At 41.3% G+C, this 22,683-nt stretch overlaps 1 protein-coding gene across 1 annotated transcript in view; it reads right to left on the reverse strand.

Annotated features, from left to right (window-relative positions):
* Positions 1 to 2,237: 2,237 nt before the first annotated feature.
* LOC116270802 (short transient receptor potential channel 4-associated protein-like) overlaps positions 2,238 to 22,683 on the reverse strand; it is a 59,303-nt gene continuing 38,857 nt past the window's right edge. Inside the window, exons 5-9 of the mRNA XM_031656705.1 lie at positions 22,521 to 22,576; positions 17,433 to 17,561; positions 12,085 to 12,292; positions 3,034 to 3,219; positions 2,238 to 2,527 (exon numbers count right to left, since the gene is read on the reverse strand). Coding sequence (XP_031512565.1) covers positions 2,400 to 2,527; positions 3,034 to 3,219; positions 12,085 to 12,292; positions 17,433 to 17,561; positions 22,521 to 22,576 — 707 coding nt within the window. The 3' untranslated portion in view covers positions 2,238 to 2,399. The remainder of the gene's footprint in view (positions 2,528 to 3,033; positions 3,220 to 12,084; positions 12,293 to 17,432; positions 17,562 to 22,520; positions 22,577 to 22,683) is intronic.

Here is a 22,683-nt window from a genome sequence, read left to right on the forward strand (position 1 = left end):
AAAAAAAAAAAAAAAAAAAAAAGAATGTGCATGCTGTAGTAGTTGGGTAGAGTGGTCTACAGTGGTCTGTTAGTCCTTGTTGGTATACAGTGTTTTAAGTCTTCTGTTTTCCTGTTGATCTTCTGCTTAGTTTTATCCATTATTAAAAGCAGTATGGCCGGGCGCGGTGGCTCAAGCCTGTAATCCCAGCACTTTGGGAGGCCGAGACGGGCGGATCACGAGGTCAGGAGATCGAGACCATCCTGGCTAACACGGTGAAACCCCGTCTCTATTAAGAAATACAAAAAACTAGCCGGGCGAGGTGGCGGGCGCCTGTAGTCCCAGCTACTCGGGAGGCTGAGGCCGGAGAATGGTGTGAACCCAGGAGGCGGAGCTTGCAGTGAGCTGAGATCCGGCCACTGCACTCCAGCCTGGGCGACAGAGCAAGACTCCGTCTCAAAAAAAATAAAAATAAAAAAATAAAAGCAGTATGTTAAGGTCTCCAGCTGTTGTTTTTGAACTACTGCTTTCTTCCAATCTGTTAGTTTTTGCTTCACGTATTTTTTGGGGGCTGTTTTTAGATGCATACGTGTTTATAACTGTTATATCTTCTCGATGGTTTCACCCTGTTATTACAAAATATCCCTATTTTGCTCTGATAATAGTTTTTGTTTTAAAGTCTCTCCAGCTCTTTTGGCTTGGTGGTGGTGGCTCACACCTGTAATCCTAGCACTTTGGGAGGCCAAGGCAGGCGGATCACCTGAGGCCATTTGAGACCAAGCTGGCCAACATGGTGAAACCCCATCTCTACTAAAAACACACACAAAAATGAGCCGGGCGTGGGCTCCACGCCTGTAATCTCAACTACTTGGGAGGCTGAGGCATGAGAATCGCTTGAACCCAGGAGGTGGAGGTTGCAGTCAGCTGATCATGCCATTGCACCCCAGCCTGGGCGACAGAGTGAGACTCTGTCTCTCCAACTTTTTAAAAGTACAGCCTCTCCAGCTTTCTTGTGGATGCTGCCTGCATGATACATCTTTTTCTGTCCTTTACTGTCCTATTTTATCTTTGAATTGAAAGTGTGTTTTCTGTAGGTTGCATATAACTGGATCTTGTTTTCTGATCCAATATAACAATCTGTCTTTTGAATGGTTAAATCGATTCACATTTAATGTTATTACTGATAAAGCTGGACTTACTTCTGCCATTTTTTTGTTTTCTCTAGTCTTGTGTGTTTTTTTGTCCCTCAAAAAAATTTTTTTTTAAATCTGAAAAATATTAAGATGTATGTGGTAAGCAACTTTTTTTTTTTTTTTCCTGATATGGAGTTTCACTCTTGTTATTCAGGCTGGAGTGCAATGATGCCATCTTGGCTCCCCACAACCTCCGCCTCCCAGGTTCAAGCGATTCTCCTACCTCAGCCTCCCGAGTAGCTGGGATTACAGGCATGTGCCACCACGCCCGGCTAATTTTGTATTTTTAGTAGAGATGGGGTTTCTCCATGTTGGTCAGGCTGGTCTCGAACTCCTGACCTCAGGTGATCCGCCCGCCTTGGCCTCCCAAAGTGCTGGGATTACAGGTGTGAGCCACTGCACCCAGCCAGCAACTTCTAAGAAAGTAACTTGGGAAATACGGTGAAGAAATAATTGAAGGAGATATAATGTTATACTAGAAAATATTAATCAAAAGAAACATTAAAGCTTTCTGCCTCTTCTGGTATTACATCCAGCTGTTAGGCTCTATTAAACTGCTGTCTGAATTCTCGACTGTTTTTGACAATGCCCTGGAGTATACACTGCTCCCAAGTCTAATTCAATTAAATTCAGGAAGGGGTGATTTTTGAAATTGAGCTTTGTTCTGACCTTAGGAGAGTTCTTCTCAGCTGTCTCCTTCCCTGGTTCTCTGGTGAACTAGCTGGCCTGTGCATCACCTTGTTCTTAATTAAGAAGAGGTACCTGGCCGGGCATAGTGGCTCATGCCTATAAACCTGGCACTCTGGGAGGCCAAAGAGGGTGGATCACCTGAGGCCAGGAGTTTGAGACTGGCCTGGCCAACATGGCAAAACCCTTCTCTATTCAAAAAAAGAGAAAATACAAAAAATAAAAGAGTAAAAAAAAAGAAGAGATACCTGTCTCTTTTTATTTGCTTACCATCAAAATCTCAGGCATGAACTTCCCTAGACTCTGTTCTTACTAACTGCCTTTCTCTGTGGGCAAATTCTCAGAGCAGGGTCAGTAGCCTCTAGTCTTCTGGGCTTGCCTTTCCCAGTGCAAAACCTCTGTACATGAGCAAGCAAGCTTAGGCAAAGGTGATCACAGCCATAGAATTCTTGGCCTGAAGTATGTGGGATAGAGCTTCCATACCGTGAGTGCAGTATGGAGTTGGGTGGAGGAAGGAAGCCTCTGACCTCTTTGCCATACTTACCGAGAACTCAGCCTCTTCAATTTGGAGCTGGAGGGAAGAAGAAAAGCTGGTGGCCTCCCACTCCCAGTGAGATACCTATTCCTCGTTTGGGAGCTGAGAATTCCTGGGTTTGTGTATTCTGAACCTGCTGGCCAGAATCGAATGCTTTAGGGATGGGCACCTAACCAAAGATGTGCCAGAGTTCTTTACCAGGAAGCTGCAGCTGAGACTGGGAGTCTTCTTATTTAATAGGCAGTCTTCTGCCTAGTCCCATCAAGGGGACCAGGAAAAGACAGGGCACAGTAAGACAGAAGACTAAGAAACATTGTAGAAAGAAAAAGAGATGAGGAGAGAAGTTTCTAGGTTCCTAAGAATGTTCTGGTTACTGGTTCTTATCAGTCCCTGAGACATAGCTGTCTCAGGTCTGCAACAAAGCCCTTCTCCCTGAAATCAAGTCCACTTTGGGGAGTTCAATGAGGTTTCTGTAACCAGCTATCAAAAGAGTCTTAATAGTCATGGTCTAGAATTGCCTCGAGGAAAATACTACTTTGAGCAAATCTCCAATTAATCCTCCTTGGAAAGGAGAGCAAGAATGGTCCCAGGTGCCCATGGAAAAGCTCCCAATCACTCAGGGGACCCATCCTCCCATACCTTGATTGTGCTCTGACTCCTCATTGGCCACTCGCATCAGGGCATCTAGCACCAAAGCATTGTCTAGCCATGTGTACCACTCCTCCAACTCCTGAAGGAAGCTGGCTGTGCCCGTTGACTCTGACACCTTTCGAGTCGCCAGTTTGCAAAGCCGCTCAACAAAGCCAGGGATGCTGAGAAGGGCCGCTGACAGGGAAAGAACAAGCGAGGAAATTTTCAAAACAGAGACCAGCAAAACTACCCCTAAAGCCCTAACAAACAATCTGCATGATAGGAATAATTCTTACTCTGATAGTAGCTAAAGCTACTCTTTTAAAATGAAATGTCAAGCCAAGGTAAATAGTAATTATGTTATAGGCATAAGCTCAATTTTTAGCAGGTACAGGGAAACAGTCTTTTTAATCTACTGGGAATGCATATTAGAATAATCTTAATGCCTTAAATTTGTGTGTCTTTGAGCCAAGAGGTCAATTTCTGGGGATTTACCACAGGGAAATAACAGTCATATTACAAGAGAATATCTGTGTAAGGAGGTTCACTGATGTGGTTTCTGTAACAGCAAAAAGGTGAAGATAACTAAATGTTCATCAATAGCTGATTAATTAAATACAATGATACATTTATACAAAGGAACACTGCATAGATACTAAGAATGATGACACATACATCTTTATACAGTGACTCAAAACAGCTGTTTACTTGTTAGAGAGAGTAAATTATTTAAACAATATGAGTTTAATTAAGTTCATTTTCTTCAAAAATTTAAATATTTACTTCTTTAAAATACACAAATAAGGAATGAAAACATATATACCAAGGGATTTGCTGTGGCTGTTCCTGAGTAGGAGAGAATATAAACATTTCTCTTAAAATTACTCATCTACAGTTTCTAATTTTCCTATAACATTTACTGGCAGGATGAAAGAAGATAAACTTTTTTTTTAAGGTAAAGAAAAAAACTGAATAATCACCCAATTTTTCTTTCCACCAGTCTCATTTTATTCACAATGAGTGAGGTGGAAACTCTGATCGGCATAGTAGAACATCATAAACTTTGGAGGCGGGGAGATCCAGATTCACATCCTGACTCTGTCATTTAACCTTCTTTAAAATGAGACTAATGCCTGTTCATGTTTGCCTGAATATGCATTAAATCTCTCTGGAAGGACAGAAAAGAAGCCAAGAGCAGTGGCTGCCACAGTAAACGGCCATAAGATGGAAACAGTCAAAATGTCCATCAAGTGGAAAAGGGAATTTAGGTCACTGGGAATAATAGTGGAATGGAAACTTTTCAATAAATACTTTTGAATCTGCAGATTTTTTGGAACCATTTGAATATTACACCTAATTAAAAATTAATAAATAACTAGATATTTCAGGATATCAAGGAATTACCATTAATTTTTGATATGATGACAGAGTTACGTTTCTTAAAAGTCATTATCTTGTAAAAACACTGAAATATATGCAGGTGAAATTATACAATGTGTGTCTGGGGTTTACTTCAAAATAACCCAAGGTAAAGTAGGGAATAGTGAATGGGAGTAGAGATAAAGTAAGACAGGCTTGAACTCCTAGACTCAAACTATCCACCCACCGTGGCCTCCCAAAGTGCTGGGATTACAGACTTAAACCACTGCTCATGGCCTTTTTTTTTTTTTTTTTTTTAATAAATGATTTTTAAAAATTTTTTATATTGACAAGGCTAAGCGCAGTGGCTCATGCCTGTAATCCTAGCACTTTGGGAGGCCAAAGTGGGTGGATCACTTGAAGCTAGGAGTTTAAGACCAGCCTGGTCAACATGGCGACCTCCATCTCCACCAATAATACAAAAATCAGCCAGCCACCTGTAGTCCCAGCTACTCAGGAGGCTGAGACATGAGAATTGCTTGAACCTGGGATGCAGAGGTTGCAGTGAGCCGAGATCGCACCACTGTACTCCAGTGTGGGCAAGAGTGATACTCTACACACACACACACACACACACGCACACACACACACACCCTCCCTATAAATTAGTGAGTGGCTATGACGTTTGACCTTACTTATACTACATTAAGGTTCCTCAAAAAGTCAAACATAAAATTACCGTATGACCCAGCATATTTCACTCCTATATATATACCCCAAAGAACTGAAAACAGGTGCGCACACAAATATGTGTACACACACGTTCATAGCAGCACTATAAGATGAAAACATCCCAAATGTCCGTTAACTGAAGGGATAAACAGACTGTGGTATCTACATATGATGAGTATTATTCAGCCATATAAAGGAATGAAGTACTGACATGATACAACATGAATGAACCCCAAAAACATTATGCCAAGTGAAAGAAACCAGATTCAGAAGGCCATATGCTATATGATTCTGTTCACAGTCATGCACGGCATTAACGCTGTTGCGGTCAATGACAGACCATGTAGAAGACGGTGGTCCAATCAGATTATAATACTGTATTTTTACTATAACTTTTTTCTATGTTTAGATACACAAATACCATTATGGTACAACTGCCTACAGTATGTAGTACAGAAACATGCTGTACAGGTTTGCAGCCTAAGTGTATCATGGGCCACACCAGCTAGGTTTGTGCAAGTACACCCTATGACATTCACACAATGACAAAATTGCCTCACTGCATTTCTCAGAAGGATAGAGATTGCTAAGTGACACATGACTGTATATGAAGTAATCTGAATAGGTAAATCCACAGAGAAAAAAGCAGAACGGCGGTTGCCAGCGGTTGGGGAGAAGGGGCAATGGGAAGTAGCTGCTTAATGTGTACGGGGTTTCCTTTTGGGGTGATGAAAATGTGCAACTGGACAGACGTGGTAGCTGCACAACACTGTAAATTTATGAAATGCCGCTGAGTTGTTCACTTTAAAATGGCTAATTTTATGTTATGTGACTTCCATCTCCATAAAATAATTACGCAGAAATAGATATCTGTTTGAGACACTTTTTTTTTTTTTAAACGTATCAGCCTGGCAAATACAAAAAAGTCTGATAACGCTCTGTACTGGGAAGGCTACAGGCAACAGGGTGGGAAGATGAACAAGTAATTTCTTTGGAAGGTGAATTTGTCAACATATCGATTTCCATTAATGAAGGACTAATTAAATTATGGTATGCCCATATAATAAAATACTATATAATTACAAAAAGGAATCATATAATTCTATATATGCTAGAGTATAATTTTTGGCAAGGTAAGTTTAATAAAAAGAGACAAAGCAGTGCTTATTTTATATTACCTATTTACATTACCATCTGTACAAACAGTAAGGAGTCAGTCTCTCTCTCTCCCTCTTTCCCCCATCCACGACTGGGCATGGATAGAGTATCTCTGGAGGGACGTTTAAGAAACTGGTAAAAAGTTACCACAGGGAGGGGGACAAACTCTCTGCTGTACTTTTTGTACCATTTTAAAAAAATCTTAGGTGTATATTATTTTTTCTAAAAACAAATAAATAGGCTGGGTGTGGTGGCTCACGCCTGTAATCCCAGCACTTTGGGAGGTCGAGGTGGGTGGATCACCAGAGGTTGGGAGTTCAAGACCAGCCTGGCCAACATGGCGAAACCCCATTTCTACTAAAAATACAAAAAAATTAGTCGGGTGTGGTGGCACATGCCTGCAGTCCCAGCTACTTGGGAGGCTGAGGCACAAGAATCGCTTGAACCAGAAAGCGGAGGATGCAGTAAGCCAAGATTGTGCCCAGCCTGGGCGACACAGCCAGACTCAGTCTCAAAATAAAACAAAACAAAGCAAAAAAAAACAAAAAAGAAATAAAAAGAATTTGTATTCTACACGAAAATCTTCACAAAGCTGGATTTTTATTCTTATACTTCTGTTCTCAGCAAAAGTAGCTCCCGCTGCTTGACCTGCTCCTCTCAGGACAGCACGTAGGAGCTAGTCTTCCCCATTCCTGCACACTGAACACACTCCTCCAGATGGGAAGTGCCCAGCACTCAGGGCTATAAGTCAGACTTCCCACCCAAGATTCTTGAGCTGTTGTGAGTCACTCACCTCCTGAAAAGCTAACGAAAGCTACAGACTGTCTCCCTGGAAAGAAATTCGCTGGACCAATCATACCTAGCAACTCATACACAATCTCATGGGCTGACACCCCAGCATATCCAGTCCTTGTAATTCTCACAGCTTTAGCAGTAGCTACCACACCTGGCTGGTTAATGGTAAACTGACAACTAAATCACTCACAACTGGGAATTTCTGCAGAAGCAGGCCTCTTCTCTCCTCTCACTGCTGAAACATCAGTATTCCCCACACACTCCGGTAGTCTCCCCTCCTGCTTTCCAGCTTCACGTGCTGCATAATTCAGCCCCTCTCAGCTAAGTGTCATTTATAAATTGACAATTATCTAGCCTATAGCTTCATTTGCATCTCTGCTAAAAATCTTGAAAGATGTTACTTTCTCCCAGAAGGAAACCAGTTGTTCTCTTCTGAATCGACAGAAGGAACAACTGGTAGTTCTGAGAATCCCAAAAAGGACTCAAAAAATAATGATTTATGCGATCTTCCTGGAGGTCACATAATTTACATTAGATAATTACATGTAAATTATGTGACCTCCAGGAAGATCGCATAAATCATTATTTTTGCTGGGCAAGAAAATGACCTCACAGCCACAGTTTATTAAAAACAAAATGAAAACTTTTTGGCAACATCCTACATATTTCAGCTTTCCATACAGTTATGGACTGTATCCCTCCAGCCCCTGCAAATTCATATATTGAAGCTCTAGCCCCAAATATGACTGCGTTTTGAGACAGGCCCTTTAGGGAGTGTGGTCGTGTGATGGTTAATTTTAGCTGTCAATTTGACTATACTGTGGGATGCCAACGTGGCTGGCATAGCACTGTTTCTGGGCGTGTCTGTGATGGTGATTCCACAAGAGATTGGTGTATGAGTCTGTGAACTAAGGGAAAATCTGCCCTCAATGTGGGCAGGCACCATCCAATTGGCAGGGGAGCAGTGGGAGGTGATGGAGGAAAACCAAAAGGGATTCTCCCCCTTCTGGAGCGGGAAGTTTTTCTCCTACTGCTCTTGGATATCAGACTCCAGGATCTTAGGCTTTTGGTCTCTGAGACTCGCACCAGCAGTCTCCGGAGTCCTCCAGCCAGGGAGCTACACCATCAGCTTTCCTGGTTCTAAGTTTTCTGGACTTGGACTGAGCCATGCTAACGGCTTCTCAGGTTCTCCAGCTTGCAGACGGCTTCTCTTTTATTTTCTTTATTTATTTTTGGAGATGGAGTTTTACTCGTTGCTCAGGCTGTAGTGCAATGGCGCAATCTCAGCTCACTGCAACCTCCACCTCCTGGGTTCAAGCAATTCTCCTGCCTCAGCCTTGCAAGTAGCTGGGAGTACCGGCATGTCACTACGACTGACTAATTTTTGTTGCAGATGGCTCATCACGGGACTCCTCCGCCTCTGTGATCATGTGAGCCAATTCCCCTAACAAATCTCCCCTCATAAATCCTACTGCTTCTGTCTCCAGATCTGGAGACTGCTGCCTAATACAGGGAGGTAATTAAGGTTAAATGAGGTTACAAGCGTGGGGCCCTAAACGGAGAGGACTGGTGTCCTTCTAAGAAGAGGAAGAGACACCAGAGATCTCTGTCTCTCCTCACAGACGCAGAGGAAAAGTCATATGTGGATACAACAAAAACGTGGCCTTCTACAAGCCAGGAAGAAAGGCCTCACCAGGAACCAATCCTGACAGCACCTTGATCTTGGACTTCTAGTCTCCAGAACCGTGAGAAAAATAAATGTCCGTTAGTTAAGTCACCTAGTCTATGGTATCTTGTTATGGCAGCTCAAGCTGACTGACACACACACATCTGAGATAAAGGCATTCGCTACTGGAGTGCAATTCAAGAACGACAACATTCAGAGGACTAAGACTTTTCTCACCCACTCATGATTGAATTATGTCCACTGGCTTGGCTTTCCCAGGGCATTCGAATGGAGAAAATCATGTGGGTAAGGGAATGGAGTAGGAATTACCGTCAGAGTCAGGAGGAGTCAGACCCTGCACAACCTCATGTGTGGAACCTACAACATTTAAGCTTTATTCCAAAAGCTACAAGCAGAATCACATATAGACTGTCTACTACGTTAGTCACACAGGTTTGAAAGTGAATCTAGATATTTTAGAGAGACTTAAAAAAAAAACCTCCCAAATAAAAAAACAAAAACAAAAACTGAGCTTTGGGTTCTCAGTTAATCAAAAAAGCGCAGCTGACCAGAACAGTTCATTCCTCAAGAATAATGGGTAATGCTGGTTTTACTTAAGTCAGTTTACAAATAGGCATATGAAGGCAATCAGTACTAACAGGATCAAAATCATCTGCCAGAATAGATTCCTTAAATGGGAAACTAAAAGGTGCAAGTTACTTAGTGCCTCGGCACACACAGGTATCCCATACAGAACCGTTCTAGCCCTCGGTTTCCTCACATGTGCAATGGGGATACTAATCTCTATTCCACAGGGCACTTGAAGGATTAAATAAAATCACTTATAGGTAAAGCAGTTAGCTCAGTGTTTGCCATGCATCAGGAGCTTAGCAAATACTACCTTTTGTCAATGTATACGGAGGTGTGTACACCAGTTCTGAGGTATAATTCAGTTATAATGAAAGTCACATATTTTTTTAAAAAGGCAATTTCCTAAAATGAGAACTCCCCGCAAATCATAAAGGAGTGGGAAGAAAACTGTACACAGACCAAGGAAGACCTTGTATCTACGGACACAGGAGGAAGAGCAAACCTGAAGAGATAACAAACAAACTGTGGTCAGAGTCCACAAACCTCTACCTTTACATATGACTACAACATGTAAAATTATATTCCCTAATAACCTACAAAGTATAGTTATGACCACCTCGTATTCCTAACTAAAACTAGACAATAACAGAGTGAATGGCGGGCTCATATTCAGCCTCAGGAGACGAGGCTGCTCTGAAGCACCTGACAACTCTGCAGAGCCAGCCTGGGGAATGCACACAACTGGACTTCAGAAACAAAGAACTGTTTTCAGAGCATGATTAGGGTTACCTCTGGATGGTTGTGGTTTTCCGCTGCTGCTTTTTAATGATGCATTTGTATTATTTTACCTTGTTTACTTGGTGTACCCTAAGGTACACCAAAGGCTTTTGTATGAACAACATTTCTAGCCTGTTAACACTGAAAAACTAGCTTTTAAGACACAAGTTTCAGTTCAAATATGAATTATCTACACTCTTATGGCCAAAACACATATATGCCAGTTTCTCCAAAATCTGTGCAGGCAACAACATTTTAGAAAGAATACAGTTCTTTTGCTACTGAACAGAAATAGGTGGGGTAGGTTGGTTAGAATAGTGTTTTGTTTTTAAAGTAATATATTTACACGGTTCTAAAATCAAACAATATATGAACGTATACAGTAAGAAGTCCCACTCCCACTGCTACTACCTTCCCTTACCAGCTACTTCCTATTAACAACCACTTTAGGTTTCTTGTGTACCCTTTCAGTTTCTTTAGGCATACCATATGTGAGCAAACGTATGGTCTTATTCTCCCCCAGCTTAATACAAAAACTATCATATCATACACACTGTTCTGTATTTTCCTCTTTATCATTAATATATCTTGGAGTTTTCCTATAGCAGTACATAGAGATCTTCATTTTTTCAAAGCTACATAATTTTCCATTATATAAATATTGAATACATTAAGCAGTCTAGTGTTAATGAACATCTGGGTTGTTTTCAGTCTTTTGTTATTACAATGTTGCAATGAATAATAATTTTTTTTTTTTTTTTTTTTGAGACGGAGTCTAACTCTGTTGCCCAGGCTGAAGTGCAATGGTGTGATCTGGGCTCACAGCAACCTCCGCCTCCTGGGTTCAAGCAATTATCCTGCCTCAGCCTTCCGAGTAGCTGGGACTACAGGCATGCACCATCACACCCAGGTAATTTTTATATTTCTAGTAGAAACGGGGTTTTGACATGTTGGCCAGGCTGGTCTCAAACTCTCAACCTCAAGTGATCCTCCTGCCTCAGCCTCCCAAAGTGCTGGGATTACAGGCGTGAGCCACCGTGCCCGGCCTTAATGAATAATCTTGTACAGTAGTCCTCCCTTAGCCAAGACCCCCACAGTGGATACCTGAAATGGCAGATAGCACCAAACCCTATATATACTATGTTTTTTCTTATATACATACATAACTATGATAAAGCTTAATTTATAAATTAGGTACACTAAGAGATTAACAACAATAACTAATGATAAAACAGGACAATTATAACAAGCTGCCGTAATAAGAGCTATATGAATGTGGTCTCTCTCTGGAATTTTCCAGTTAATATTTCGGATTGCAGTTGAACGGGTAACTAAAACCACAACATGAAACTGCATACAAGAAGGGACTAGTGTCTATACATCATTATCTATAAAATGAAGGCCCAGGAGAGACCTAGTAGATCAAAAAGTATATGCATTTGTAATTCTGATAAAAAGTAGTTCTTAACTTTTTTGTGGTTCTGAACCCATTAACAAACCTAATGAAAGGTATGGAACTTGGTTCCCAAAATAATGAACAGATACACAAAATTTACATACTAGGAGCCTTCGCATGGATCCATCTCTAGAGATATTAAAAAGGGGTGCTAGGTGTGGTGGCTCACACCTGTAATCCTAGCACTTTGGAAGGATGAGGTGGGTGGATCACTTGAGCCCAGGAGGTCAAGACCAGCCTGGGCAACATGGCAAAACCCCATCTCTACAAAAAATACAAAGATTAGCCCAGTGTGGTGGCACCTGCCTACAGTCCCAGCTACTCGGGTGGCTGAGGTGGGAGGATCACCTGAGCCCAGGGAGGTCAAGGCTGCAGTGAGCCATGATTGTGCCACTGCATTCCTGCCTGGGTGACACAGTGAGTTCCCATCAAAAAAAAAAAAAAAAGAAAAAAGAAAAAAAGTTAGATGATTTAGGAAAGGCCTCAGAGCTATAATCTCAAAATTCTGAGAACTTGGAGACTTTACCTTGATTGATTTCAGCTGCAGAAGGCCCCAAACTCAAGCTCTTCTTCTGTTGAGCATTTTTGGCAAGAAGCGTGTGCTTGTCATCGTTCCCTGTATCCATCTCTGAAATGGTGACAGCCAGAATCCGGCAGAAATTAGCGAGCTGCTGCTGATCGAAATTGGATACTAAGGAACTCAGATTGGGGACTTCATCTAGTCGGATCATTTCCTACAGAAGACAAAAATGAAACAATCTCCATGCTCAATTCACTCAAGAGATTGGATGTGCCTCTCTTTTGCATCCCCCTAAATATGGGGCTCAGTGGCTAGATCACTTAGGTTCCTATCCCAGCTCTGTAACTTGCAGCTCCGAAACCTTAGTTAAGTTATAAAAACCTTTCGAGTCTTTGCTTGTTCATCTGTAAAACAGGACTAACCTGCCTCATGGGATTAGTCTGAGGACTAAATTTACCTTTTGATCACCACTGTTTTCACTTGTTCTTGTGGTATATCTTGCCTACTTTTTTAAAAAATGGAAATGCCTACCACTCAAGTTTTGCCAATTATAAATTACCATTCTTACTACAGATTTTCTTCTTAAAAAAATAAAACACTTCAAATATAGCTAAAGGCCTCTGTGTATTCCCCATCCAGTCGCATTTTCCTATCTCCTCGCAGAAGTAGCCATTATTTTGAACTTTGTGTTTATTATTCCCATGCATATTTTTATACTTACAAATATTTCCATTAAAATACATGGTACTGCTCTGCATGCAGTGTGAATGATACCATACTATACCTTACTTTTCATCCAACATTTTGAAGTTTATCTACACTGATATGAGCAGCTGATTCAATCACTTCCCACCGTTTTACCTCACAGTTTAATCACTTCTCTTTTCTTTAATAGACAGGGTCTCACTCTGTTGCTCAAGCTAGAGTGCAGTAGTGTCATCATAGCTTACTACAGACTCAAACTCCTAGGCCCAAGTAATTCTCCCACCTCAGCTTCCCAAGCAGCTAGGACTACAGGTGCGTGCCATTACACCTGGCTAATATTTTAATACTTTTTCTTTTTTTTTTTGAGATGGCATCTCAATCTGTCGCCCAGGTTGGAGTACAGTGGCGCGATCCTGGCTCCCTGCAAACTCCACCTCCCGGGTTCAAGCAATTCTCCTGCCTCAGCCTCCCAAGTAGCAGGGACTACAGGTGCCCACCACCACGCCTGGCTAATTTTTGTATTTTTTAGTAGAGGTGGGATTTCACCATGTTGACCAGGCTGGTCTTGAACTCCTGACCTCAGGTGATCCATCCACCTTGGCCTCCCAAAGTGCTGGGATCACAGGCATGAGCCACTGCGCCCAGCCAGCACTTCATTTTTATAGAGAAAGTGTCTCACTATTGTTGCCCAGGCTGGAACTCCCGGACTCAAGCAATCCTCCCACCTTGGCCTCCTAAAGTGCTGACATTACAGGCGTGAGCCACTGTGCCTGACCCTTTCTTCTTGTAACACGTATTTAGGTAAACTACAGTTTTTCACCATTAAACAATGTTGCAATGAACATTCCTACAGGTACTCTCTGTGTACACATATGTGATCCAGAGTGAGAGCAAGAATTGTCTTTTTCTTGACTTTACTAGAAATATTTCCAAAACATTTAAATTAAGTTTAATATTTGCTGTAAATTTTTAATAAATACCCTATAGCTGTTATATTTTAATAAATACCCTATATATTGTTTCTAAGTTTTCCTTCCATTGCTAGCTTTTATTAGGAATTATAATTTTATGGAATGCCTTATGTTATTTGGTTCTATTCTCATTTATTACTCCTTAAAATCTGTAAATGTCATGTACTACATGAGCTTTTCTCATTTTGAACCATGCTTGTGCTACTCAGGTGACACCTGCTATCCTTTATCCCACTAATTTACTTCCACTGGATTGGGTGTTTCTCTCACTGCACAGATCACATGAACTTTTAACAATCTGTTCCTGCATCTATTTCCCAAACAATCTGACCATACTTTGACGAAGGCATATAGCCTACTCTTTCTCCTGAGACTCAATGTACAGGACCTGGTAGCAACGGTATCAGTGAATGTGCCCAAAACAAGTGCATGATTCCTAGAAGCTCTCATGAATCCCACACTCCCCTCTATTTCTAGTAATGGAGGAAGACAGGAATTTGCTGTGTAGGGGGCATTGGGCAATGGCTGCTTCCACCTTTCCTTTTCCCTAGTACAAAACAAATGTCAGCTACTGCTATTATTGGCAACTGTAACTTTCAGCTCACCAGTTCCTCTAGCCCTGTCTAACTCAGTAAATGGGTCCCAAAACAGGTCCTACCACCCCCAGCCCACTTCTTATGGTTGTTTTAAATTTTAAGATTTTTTTTTTTTTTTAAGGCAGAGTCTCGCTGTGATGCCCAGGCTGGAGTACAATGGCACAATCTCTGCTCACTGCAACCTCTACCTCATGGGTTCAACCAATTTTTCTGCCCAGCCTCCCAAGTAGCTGGGACTACAGGCATGCACCACCATGCCTGGCTAATTTTTGTATATTTTTAGTACAGACAGGGTTTCACCATATTGGCCAGGCTGGTCTCCTGACCTCAAGTGATCTGCCCACCTCGGCCTCCCAAAGTGCTGGGATTACAGGCATGAGCTACCGTGGCCAGCCAAGAATTCTTATGTTTTAATTTTTGATACATACAACACATATTATGCAGCATAACAAAATGACTAGCTGTGTGTGCCTTTCCTATTGCATCTCTCTGCCTCTGGGAACCACTATCATTAATTATTATTGCCTTGCCATTTAAAAACCAATAAACAATTTGCTTTTTTGAGCTTTATGAAAATGATATGCTACCTACAGTGTTCTGCAACTGGCTTCTACCACCCGATTATTTCAATTCCTCAGCTATGTTGTTGCTTATGGCAACAGTTCATTCTTCTACTATATAATATTCCACTGTGTGAAGAAAGTACATTCATCCCTTCTCCTATTGATGGATCAGAGACTTGGTTTCAGTGTTTTGTTCTGAAACAACGAAGCTACAAATGTTCTTATGTGTTTCTTGATGCACAGGTGGAGAAGTTTTGCTGGGGCAGTGGCTTCCAAACTTTTTAGCTATCACCAGGAATGACCACTAGTAAACATACACGTGGAAATGTATATATAAATGTCAAACAAAAACTTATTCAAATAATACCCTTACACAATACAGTTTGCTCTTTTCTATCTGACTGACAAACCCGATGGATTGATTTCACAACCTTCTGGGTTTCAATCCTAAGAATCACTGTTCTAAGACTGAGCTTCCTCACAAGTGTGTCCAGGCACAGATTATAAGGTGACCCATGCAAAATACTGATGCCTCAGCCCTCAGGGCAAAGCTTCCCTAGGTGCTGGGGCACAAGGTATGTGGCTGTTCAACTACAAAACAAAAAAGAGAATATTCTGCTGATAAACATTTATCAGTAGTATGCAAGTGTTTCCACTGATACATATACTCACCAACATTTGCCCACTCTCCCCCTCACTATGGTATTGATGTGTATTTCCTTGATTGCCAGTGAAGTTACGCATCTTCTCTTTTATATTTATGGACCATTTCTTTCTCATCTGTGAAATGCTTGTTCATAACACTGCCCATTTGTCTACTGGGCTATTTGTCTTTTTCATGCTAATTTGTAAGAATTCTTTTTTTTTTTTTTTTTTTGGAGAGGGAGTCTTACTCTGTTGCCTAGTCTGGAGTGCAGTGACACAATCTTGGCTCACTGCAACCTCTGCCTCCCAGGTTCAAGCAATTCTCGTGCCTTAGCCTCCCAAGTAGCTGGGATGACAGGTGTGCACCACCACGCCTGGCTAATTTTTGTATTTTTTAGTAGACACTGAGACTGGGTTTCACCATGATGGCCAGGCTGGTCTTAAACTCCTGACCTCAAGTGATCTGCCTGCCTCAGCCTCCCAAAGTGTTGGAATTACAGGCATGAGCCACCGCACCTGGCCTGTAAGAATTCTTCATAAATTCTGAATACAAATCCTTTGTTGGTTACCTGAATTGCAAATGTCTTTTCCCAGTTTACGGTGTTTCCACTTTCTTTATGGTGTCTACCCCCTTTCAAACTACACCAAGATACCCATAATGTTTGGTAGAACATGTCACCATTTTGGGGTACACAAAAAAGAATGAGAGGGAGTGAGAGGCAAGTGGGAAAAGTCATGAAGGAGCAATTCTAGACTCCTATGCTGAGACTGCTAAGGAGTCTGGAGTTTCTACTCTGGAGGCCCCCTTTCACACACTGGCTGGAACACACAATTACTGGAATAACAACAAAGCCTTTTATCAAAGGGCACAAAGGCTCTGTCTGGGGCCTGCACACATCTCCAATGTGTTCCTGCAGACAATAGGCCACTTGTGCTGGGCAACGACAAGCAAGGCCTGGGGAAAGCACAGCAAGAAGAAATGAAAGCTGGGGTCACCACAGTGCACGTGAACACCCACTTCCCTGCAACAGCAACCTCTAGGAGGCTGCTCAACAGGAAGAGAAAGAAATCTGCCTACCAGCAAACAACATGGAGGCTCAGGACAGATGAGGACTGAGGAGGTGAGCTCCAGATCCTAACAAGCATTACACGAAAAATGTAACACAGTGAGTCTCTAACAGAGGTCTATGAATGTATTTTTGGGTACCCGTGAATTCTTGAAATTTTTAATTTAGTTTTCATTTTGATCATAGTTTTTTAAAAAAAAGTTATGGGTCATCTGATTATCAACCTTATGACCAAGTGGCAGGATTTCAGAGCTCCCATTTGTCTCCTACTGTGCTGGTGCCAATTAACCAACTTTAATTGTTGAAGACTAATGAGAAACGATAGAGGCAGACTTCATAAGTGAAAGCCAAACATTACTACCAAGGGGAACATATCCCTTGGTAGTAATGAATGAAGGCTTCACAGCAGTTCAGATAGCGGTAGAGAAAAGTGGTAAGAGAATGGAGTCACTGCACAGCATACAGTAGCACAGACATGCTACAAAGAACTTGCTCCATGGTAATGAGTGAGGGGCAATTTGATTTCAGCAAAGTAACATGCGGCATCACACTACATTCACAGAGTCAATCTGAAGTTCTGAGTTTTAGAATTAGTTTGCTTTCAATGTATATGTTTGTTTAGGTTTTACAGTCATGAAAGAACCACTAGTATAAGGGGTAATCCAGGTTTACACTTGAATATATCCAAGTAACACAAGACATAATTTAACACTTTCTTTTAAAAAAGCTTTGTATATTATTCAGGTTTGAGAATCCAATGGTCTGAGACACCCTTCCCCATCTGGTCAGCTGGAGGACACAGCTCACCTTTTTAACACCCAAAATATCTTCAATGAGGGTTGCTGTTTGTAAGAATGTCTTCTTACTTGTCATCAGTGTAAACAGGAAGATCACAAAGTCATTCTTTTCTGCCAAACGCTTTGTAACTCCCTCCGTCTGTCACAAGAAGAAAAGGCAGAATAAGTTGTAAGTACAAAATAAATTATGAAGAGCAAGGCATCCTTTACCGACAGTGAAAAGCAATTTCACCTCTGAAAACTGGCATGAGTCAACACAACGGGAACGGCATGACTTAACTGTGGGAAACATTCGTTAACTCCCCAGCCATGGAAGAAAAAAGCCTCCTGACATTCAGGCTACACAAGGGGAGCCCACTTGTGAGAACATAACACAATGAGATGGTATTTCCTAAGATAACTTATCTCAGAGTTCTGACGGCCATTCTTAAATCTGAAATCCAACAGTGCCGAAGCATGGACTTAAGAGTCAGACCCATGTTCTAATTCCAGCCATGTGATCCTGAGCATATCACTTCTCACCTTTGGAACTCCATTTTTTCATCAGTAAAATGATCATCTTAAAAGTCTTTGAGGCCAGGCACGGTGGCTCACACCTGTAATCCCAGCACTTTGAGAGGCCAAGGTGGGCAGATCACTTGAGGCCAGGAGTTCGAGACCAGCCTGGCCAATGTGGCAAAACCCTGTCTCTAATAAAAATACAAATATTAGCTGGGTGTGGTAATGCACGCCTGTAGCCCTAGCTACTCGAGAGGCTGAGGTAAAAGGATCACTTGAGCCCAGGAGGTGGAGGTCGCAGTGAGCTGAGACGAGGCAAATGCACTCTAGCCTGGGCAACAGAGGGAAACCCTGACTCAAAACAAACAAAAAACCCAACAACAATAACAACAACAACAACAACAAAACCCCCAAGGAGTATGAAGGAAGTAAGGAAACTAGCTGGTTAAAGACCTTAAAACTTAGGTTCAAGAGTTTGGACTGAAAACTGCAGTACTGTTAAGTACAGTGGCTCACACCTGTAATCCCAGCTACCCAGGAGGCTGAGGTGAGAGGACAGCTTGAGGCCAGGAGTGTGAGGCCGCAGTGAGCTACAATCTCACCACTGCATTCCAGCATGGGGACAGAGTGAAACCTTCTCTCTAAAAATAAAGAAACTGCAATACTGCTAGCTTACACACACATACCTCCCACCCCTACTGCCTTAAGGCAACTAGAGCTTAGTGGCTTTAATATTTCTTTCTTTTTTTTTTTTCAGCCTCTAAACTGAAAAAATTCCAAGGCTTACTGCAATAAACTTGACCTCTCCCTAAAAAGTATAATCAAGTGTACAGACACACACAGTTTGGTAAATGGGAACCCCAAGTTAGGAAGCATTTCAGAATCAGTGAAATGAGGTAGTCACAGCAAATTTAATTTTCTTTCAATTTTAGAGACAGGGTCTCACTCTGTTGCCCAGGCTGAGGCCATGACTATTCACAAGTATGAATATAGTTCACTGAAGCCTCAATCACCTGGGCTCAAGCGAGCCCCCCACCCTCAGCCTCCCGAATTGCCAGATCCCCCCACTTCAGGCTCCTGAATCACTGGGACTACAGGCGTGCACCACCACACCTGGCCAATTTAATTTTCAAAGTGAAGGCATCAATAAAGATGTGCCAAGTATATAAATCTTCAACGATCCCATTAAATAGGACACTAAAGAAAGCAATCTCAGTCTGTACTGATACATCTCTGTTCTTCAGTTGTAGCACTGACACATTTAAAAAAAAAAAAGAGAGAGAGAGGGGAAAAAAAAAAGGTTGTATTCCCAAACTACATACAGTACCTACACTGGCTACGAGATGTGAAACAGGACTGACTCTACTTTTACTCAGACAAGCAAAAGTTCTGGAAGATCCAAAGAAACAGAACAAAAAGAGAAATAAATTTATCACTTTCTCTCTATCTCCAGGCTGTCAAATACATAATCCTGCTGCTCTAACTAGCTACCCTTCACTACCCACCTTTCTCCTCTCTTCAATTTATCAAAGTACTACTCCTTTTACAGACTGGCTAAAATGACTTCTCTTGGAAAGCCTTCCTAAGTCAAGACTGGCCACCCAAAAGGCCATCACAATCCTTCCTTTCCTCTACATCACAAGTTCTTAACTGAGGCCAAAAAGCACTAAAACGATATATAAAATGTTGCATGCAACTACTGGGGAGAGTTTTTTCCATATAATATTCATCATAGGTTTTTTTTTTTTAAAGACAGGGTCTCACTCTATAGCCTAGGCTGAGTGAGTGCACTGGCACAATCATGGCTTACTGCAGCCCTGACCTCTCAGGCTCATGCAATCCTCCCACCCTAGCCTCCTGAGGAGCTGGGACTATAGGTATACAACACCACATCCCGCCAGTTTTTTATTTTTTTGTAGAGACAGGTTCTCGCTATGTTGCCCAGGCTAGTCTTGAACTCCTGGACACACATGATCCTCCTGCCTCAGGCTATCAAAGTGTTGAGATTATAGGTGTGAGCCACTGCGCCCAGCCTAATTATAAGCTCTTGACCTAGTATTTGTCAAGTATCTAAACAAGGAGCTACAAACTAGCATCCGGTAGGCCAAGCTTTTTCTGATGAGCATACTGGTTTTTTTTTATATTTTATTTTTTAAGAGAGTCTCATTCTGTCACCCAGGCTGGAGTGGAGTGGTACGATCTCAGCTCACTGCAACCTCTGTCTCCTGGGTTCAAGTGATTCTCCTGCCTCAGCCTCCCAAGTAGCTGGGACTACAGGCATGCACCACCACACTCGGCTAATTTTTGTGTTTTTAGTACAGATGGGGTTTCACCATGTTGGCCAGGGTGGTCTGGAACTCCTGACTTCAGGTGATCCACCCATCTCAGCCTCCCAAATTGCTGGGATTACAGGTGAGAGCCACCATGCCCAGTCAAAAGTACTTTTTAAACTTTTGAATTCAAACATCTTTAGACAGGACACCCTTGCTCCAGTTTAGTCATAGTTTACACAAGTCCCCTCTCCAACACCAGCAATTCCAAACATTTCCTGTTTTCTGCCTGATCCCTGGAGGCATTGGTGTTTGAAATCCTAAGAGCCCCAATTTCTCTATGTAACATGGAATTCAGCCAGATAGCACATAATTGGACCATATCATCCCATGTTGCTTAAAATTTTTTTAAAATTTTATTTAAAAATACTTTTAGTTGATATATAATAAAGGTACATAATTTCAGGAAGCATATAATTTAATACATTCATATAATTTATAAAGATCAAATCAATGTACTTGGGATAGCCATCAGCTTAAATACTTGTCTTTTATGTTAAGAACCATTCAAATTCTCTTCTAGCTATTTTGAAATGTAAAACAGATTATTATAAACTAAGTCACCCTTACTGATTTATCCTAACACTAGGTCTTATTTATCAACCCATATACTTGTACCCATTAATCAACTTCTCTTCATACATTTTTTTTAACTTAACTGTTTTATTGGAATGTCACTGATTAACAATAGGTATCATGATTTTAAAACAGCCTCATAAAACTACTGACTATATGGAAGTTGCCAATGATAGAGTCATTATTTTATACACTGTCTTCTTCTATAAGGACAATTTCTTTTTGGCCTTAGTTGCAAGAATTGTGCATTTCCTGAACAATTTGTTTTTTAGCTTATAGATCTCCCTGTGCCTATCTCTGTCATTAGCTATACATGGCTACTGAGCACTTGAAAGGTGGCCAGGCCAAACTGAGGTGTGCTCTGGTGTTCAAATGAGAAGGAAAAAAAAAAAAAACCATTGGATTTTGAGAGCTTAATACCAAAAAGAGTAAGTATCTCATTAATAATTATTACATGTTAGAATGACAATATTCTTGATACACTGTGTTAAATAGAATTTATCATTAAAATTAGCTTCACTATTTCTTCCTACTTTTTTCTTTAAAAAAATGTGGCTACGAGGAAATTTAAAATAACCCAAGTGGCTTGCATTATATTTCAATTTTACAGCACTACTATACATGCTGAATTATGTAAGTGTTCAAACAGATTCCTCTATTTGTGTTGGCTGCTAAGAAGCTTGAAGCCAAATTTGTGCCCATCCATAATACAGATGATTTTATGGTCTTCATTTTTATATCAGCCCAATTCCTGGCTACATGTTATGTCCCCACCCTTATTTTATTTATCTTCTTCTTTCTTACCTACTTCTAAGTTCGTGATCTTGGTAGATTTTGCATACACCCACAAGATGCCAGAAATCTCATTTTGAATGAGGCAAGAAATGAAATGGAGCTCAGTGTTTCTTTTTTATTTCCACAGCATACAGGGTTCACATCTATAACATTGTCTCATTCTGCCATGTATTATGATTCACGGTTTACATAGTTTATCTTAAGTTTCTAAAAGGTACTGTGTCTTATAAAAACTAACATTTATATATTGTTTTACAAAGTGTTTTCACATCTCCTATCTCAGTTCTCACAATAAATCTGTGATGTTAATATGACTGCTAACTGCACTCTATTGGTAAGAAGCTACAGCTTGGGAGGTGTACGAAGCCAAGGGCCAGAACACAAAATCAGGTCCTAACACTAAGTGCCATCCTCTTTTGTTTCTACTAAATTGCTTCCTTTATTCACCATTCTTCCTGGCTCAATGGTCAACCTAGTAGAGAGTCCTGCTCAATATACAGGGGGGTGGGGGGGACCCTTCTGGTTCTCATTTTGTTTTCTAACAAGGAAAATGAAGAAATAGGCATAATGGAGTTAAAATGAGTCTTAAAGGTCACAGTCTGCCAAAGCTTGTCATCTTTTGACAAGTGTTCAGTTTCTACTCAGACAGCTCCAAGCTCCAAGGCCAAAGGAGTTTACTACCTGCTGCAGCAGTTCTGGCTCTTAACAACCGCTACAAAATTCTGCCTCCCTATAATTTCTACCAGTTAGTCCTGATTTTCAGGCACACATAAAATAAGCCCAATTCCCCCACTATCTGAAGACAGCTCTCACATCTGCCACCCCACCCAAATATTCCCATCTTAACCCTTGCAGATCTGGTAGGGAGATACACGGAGCCCTAATGGCAGGGTACTTACACAGACACAGGTATTATACAGGATACTCAAGCAGTCCTTGGACATTTCATCACTTACTGAAAGTTAAAGGGTAATGACTGGTTATTTTTCTCATTGAAAAGACAGTACAACGGTTACATTTATTTTCAGCATAAGAACTGTTATAACCCCCTCCAAGACGATG

This window comes from Papio anubis, chromosome 16 (genome assembly GCF_008728515.1).
Source record: "Papio anubis isolate 15944 chromosome 16, Panubis1.0, whole genome shotgun sequence".
NCBI classification, from domain to species: Eukaryota; Metazoa; Chordata; class Mammalia; order Primates; family Cercopithecidae; genus Papio; species Papio anubis.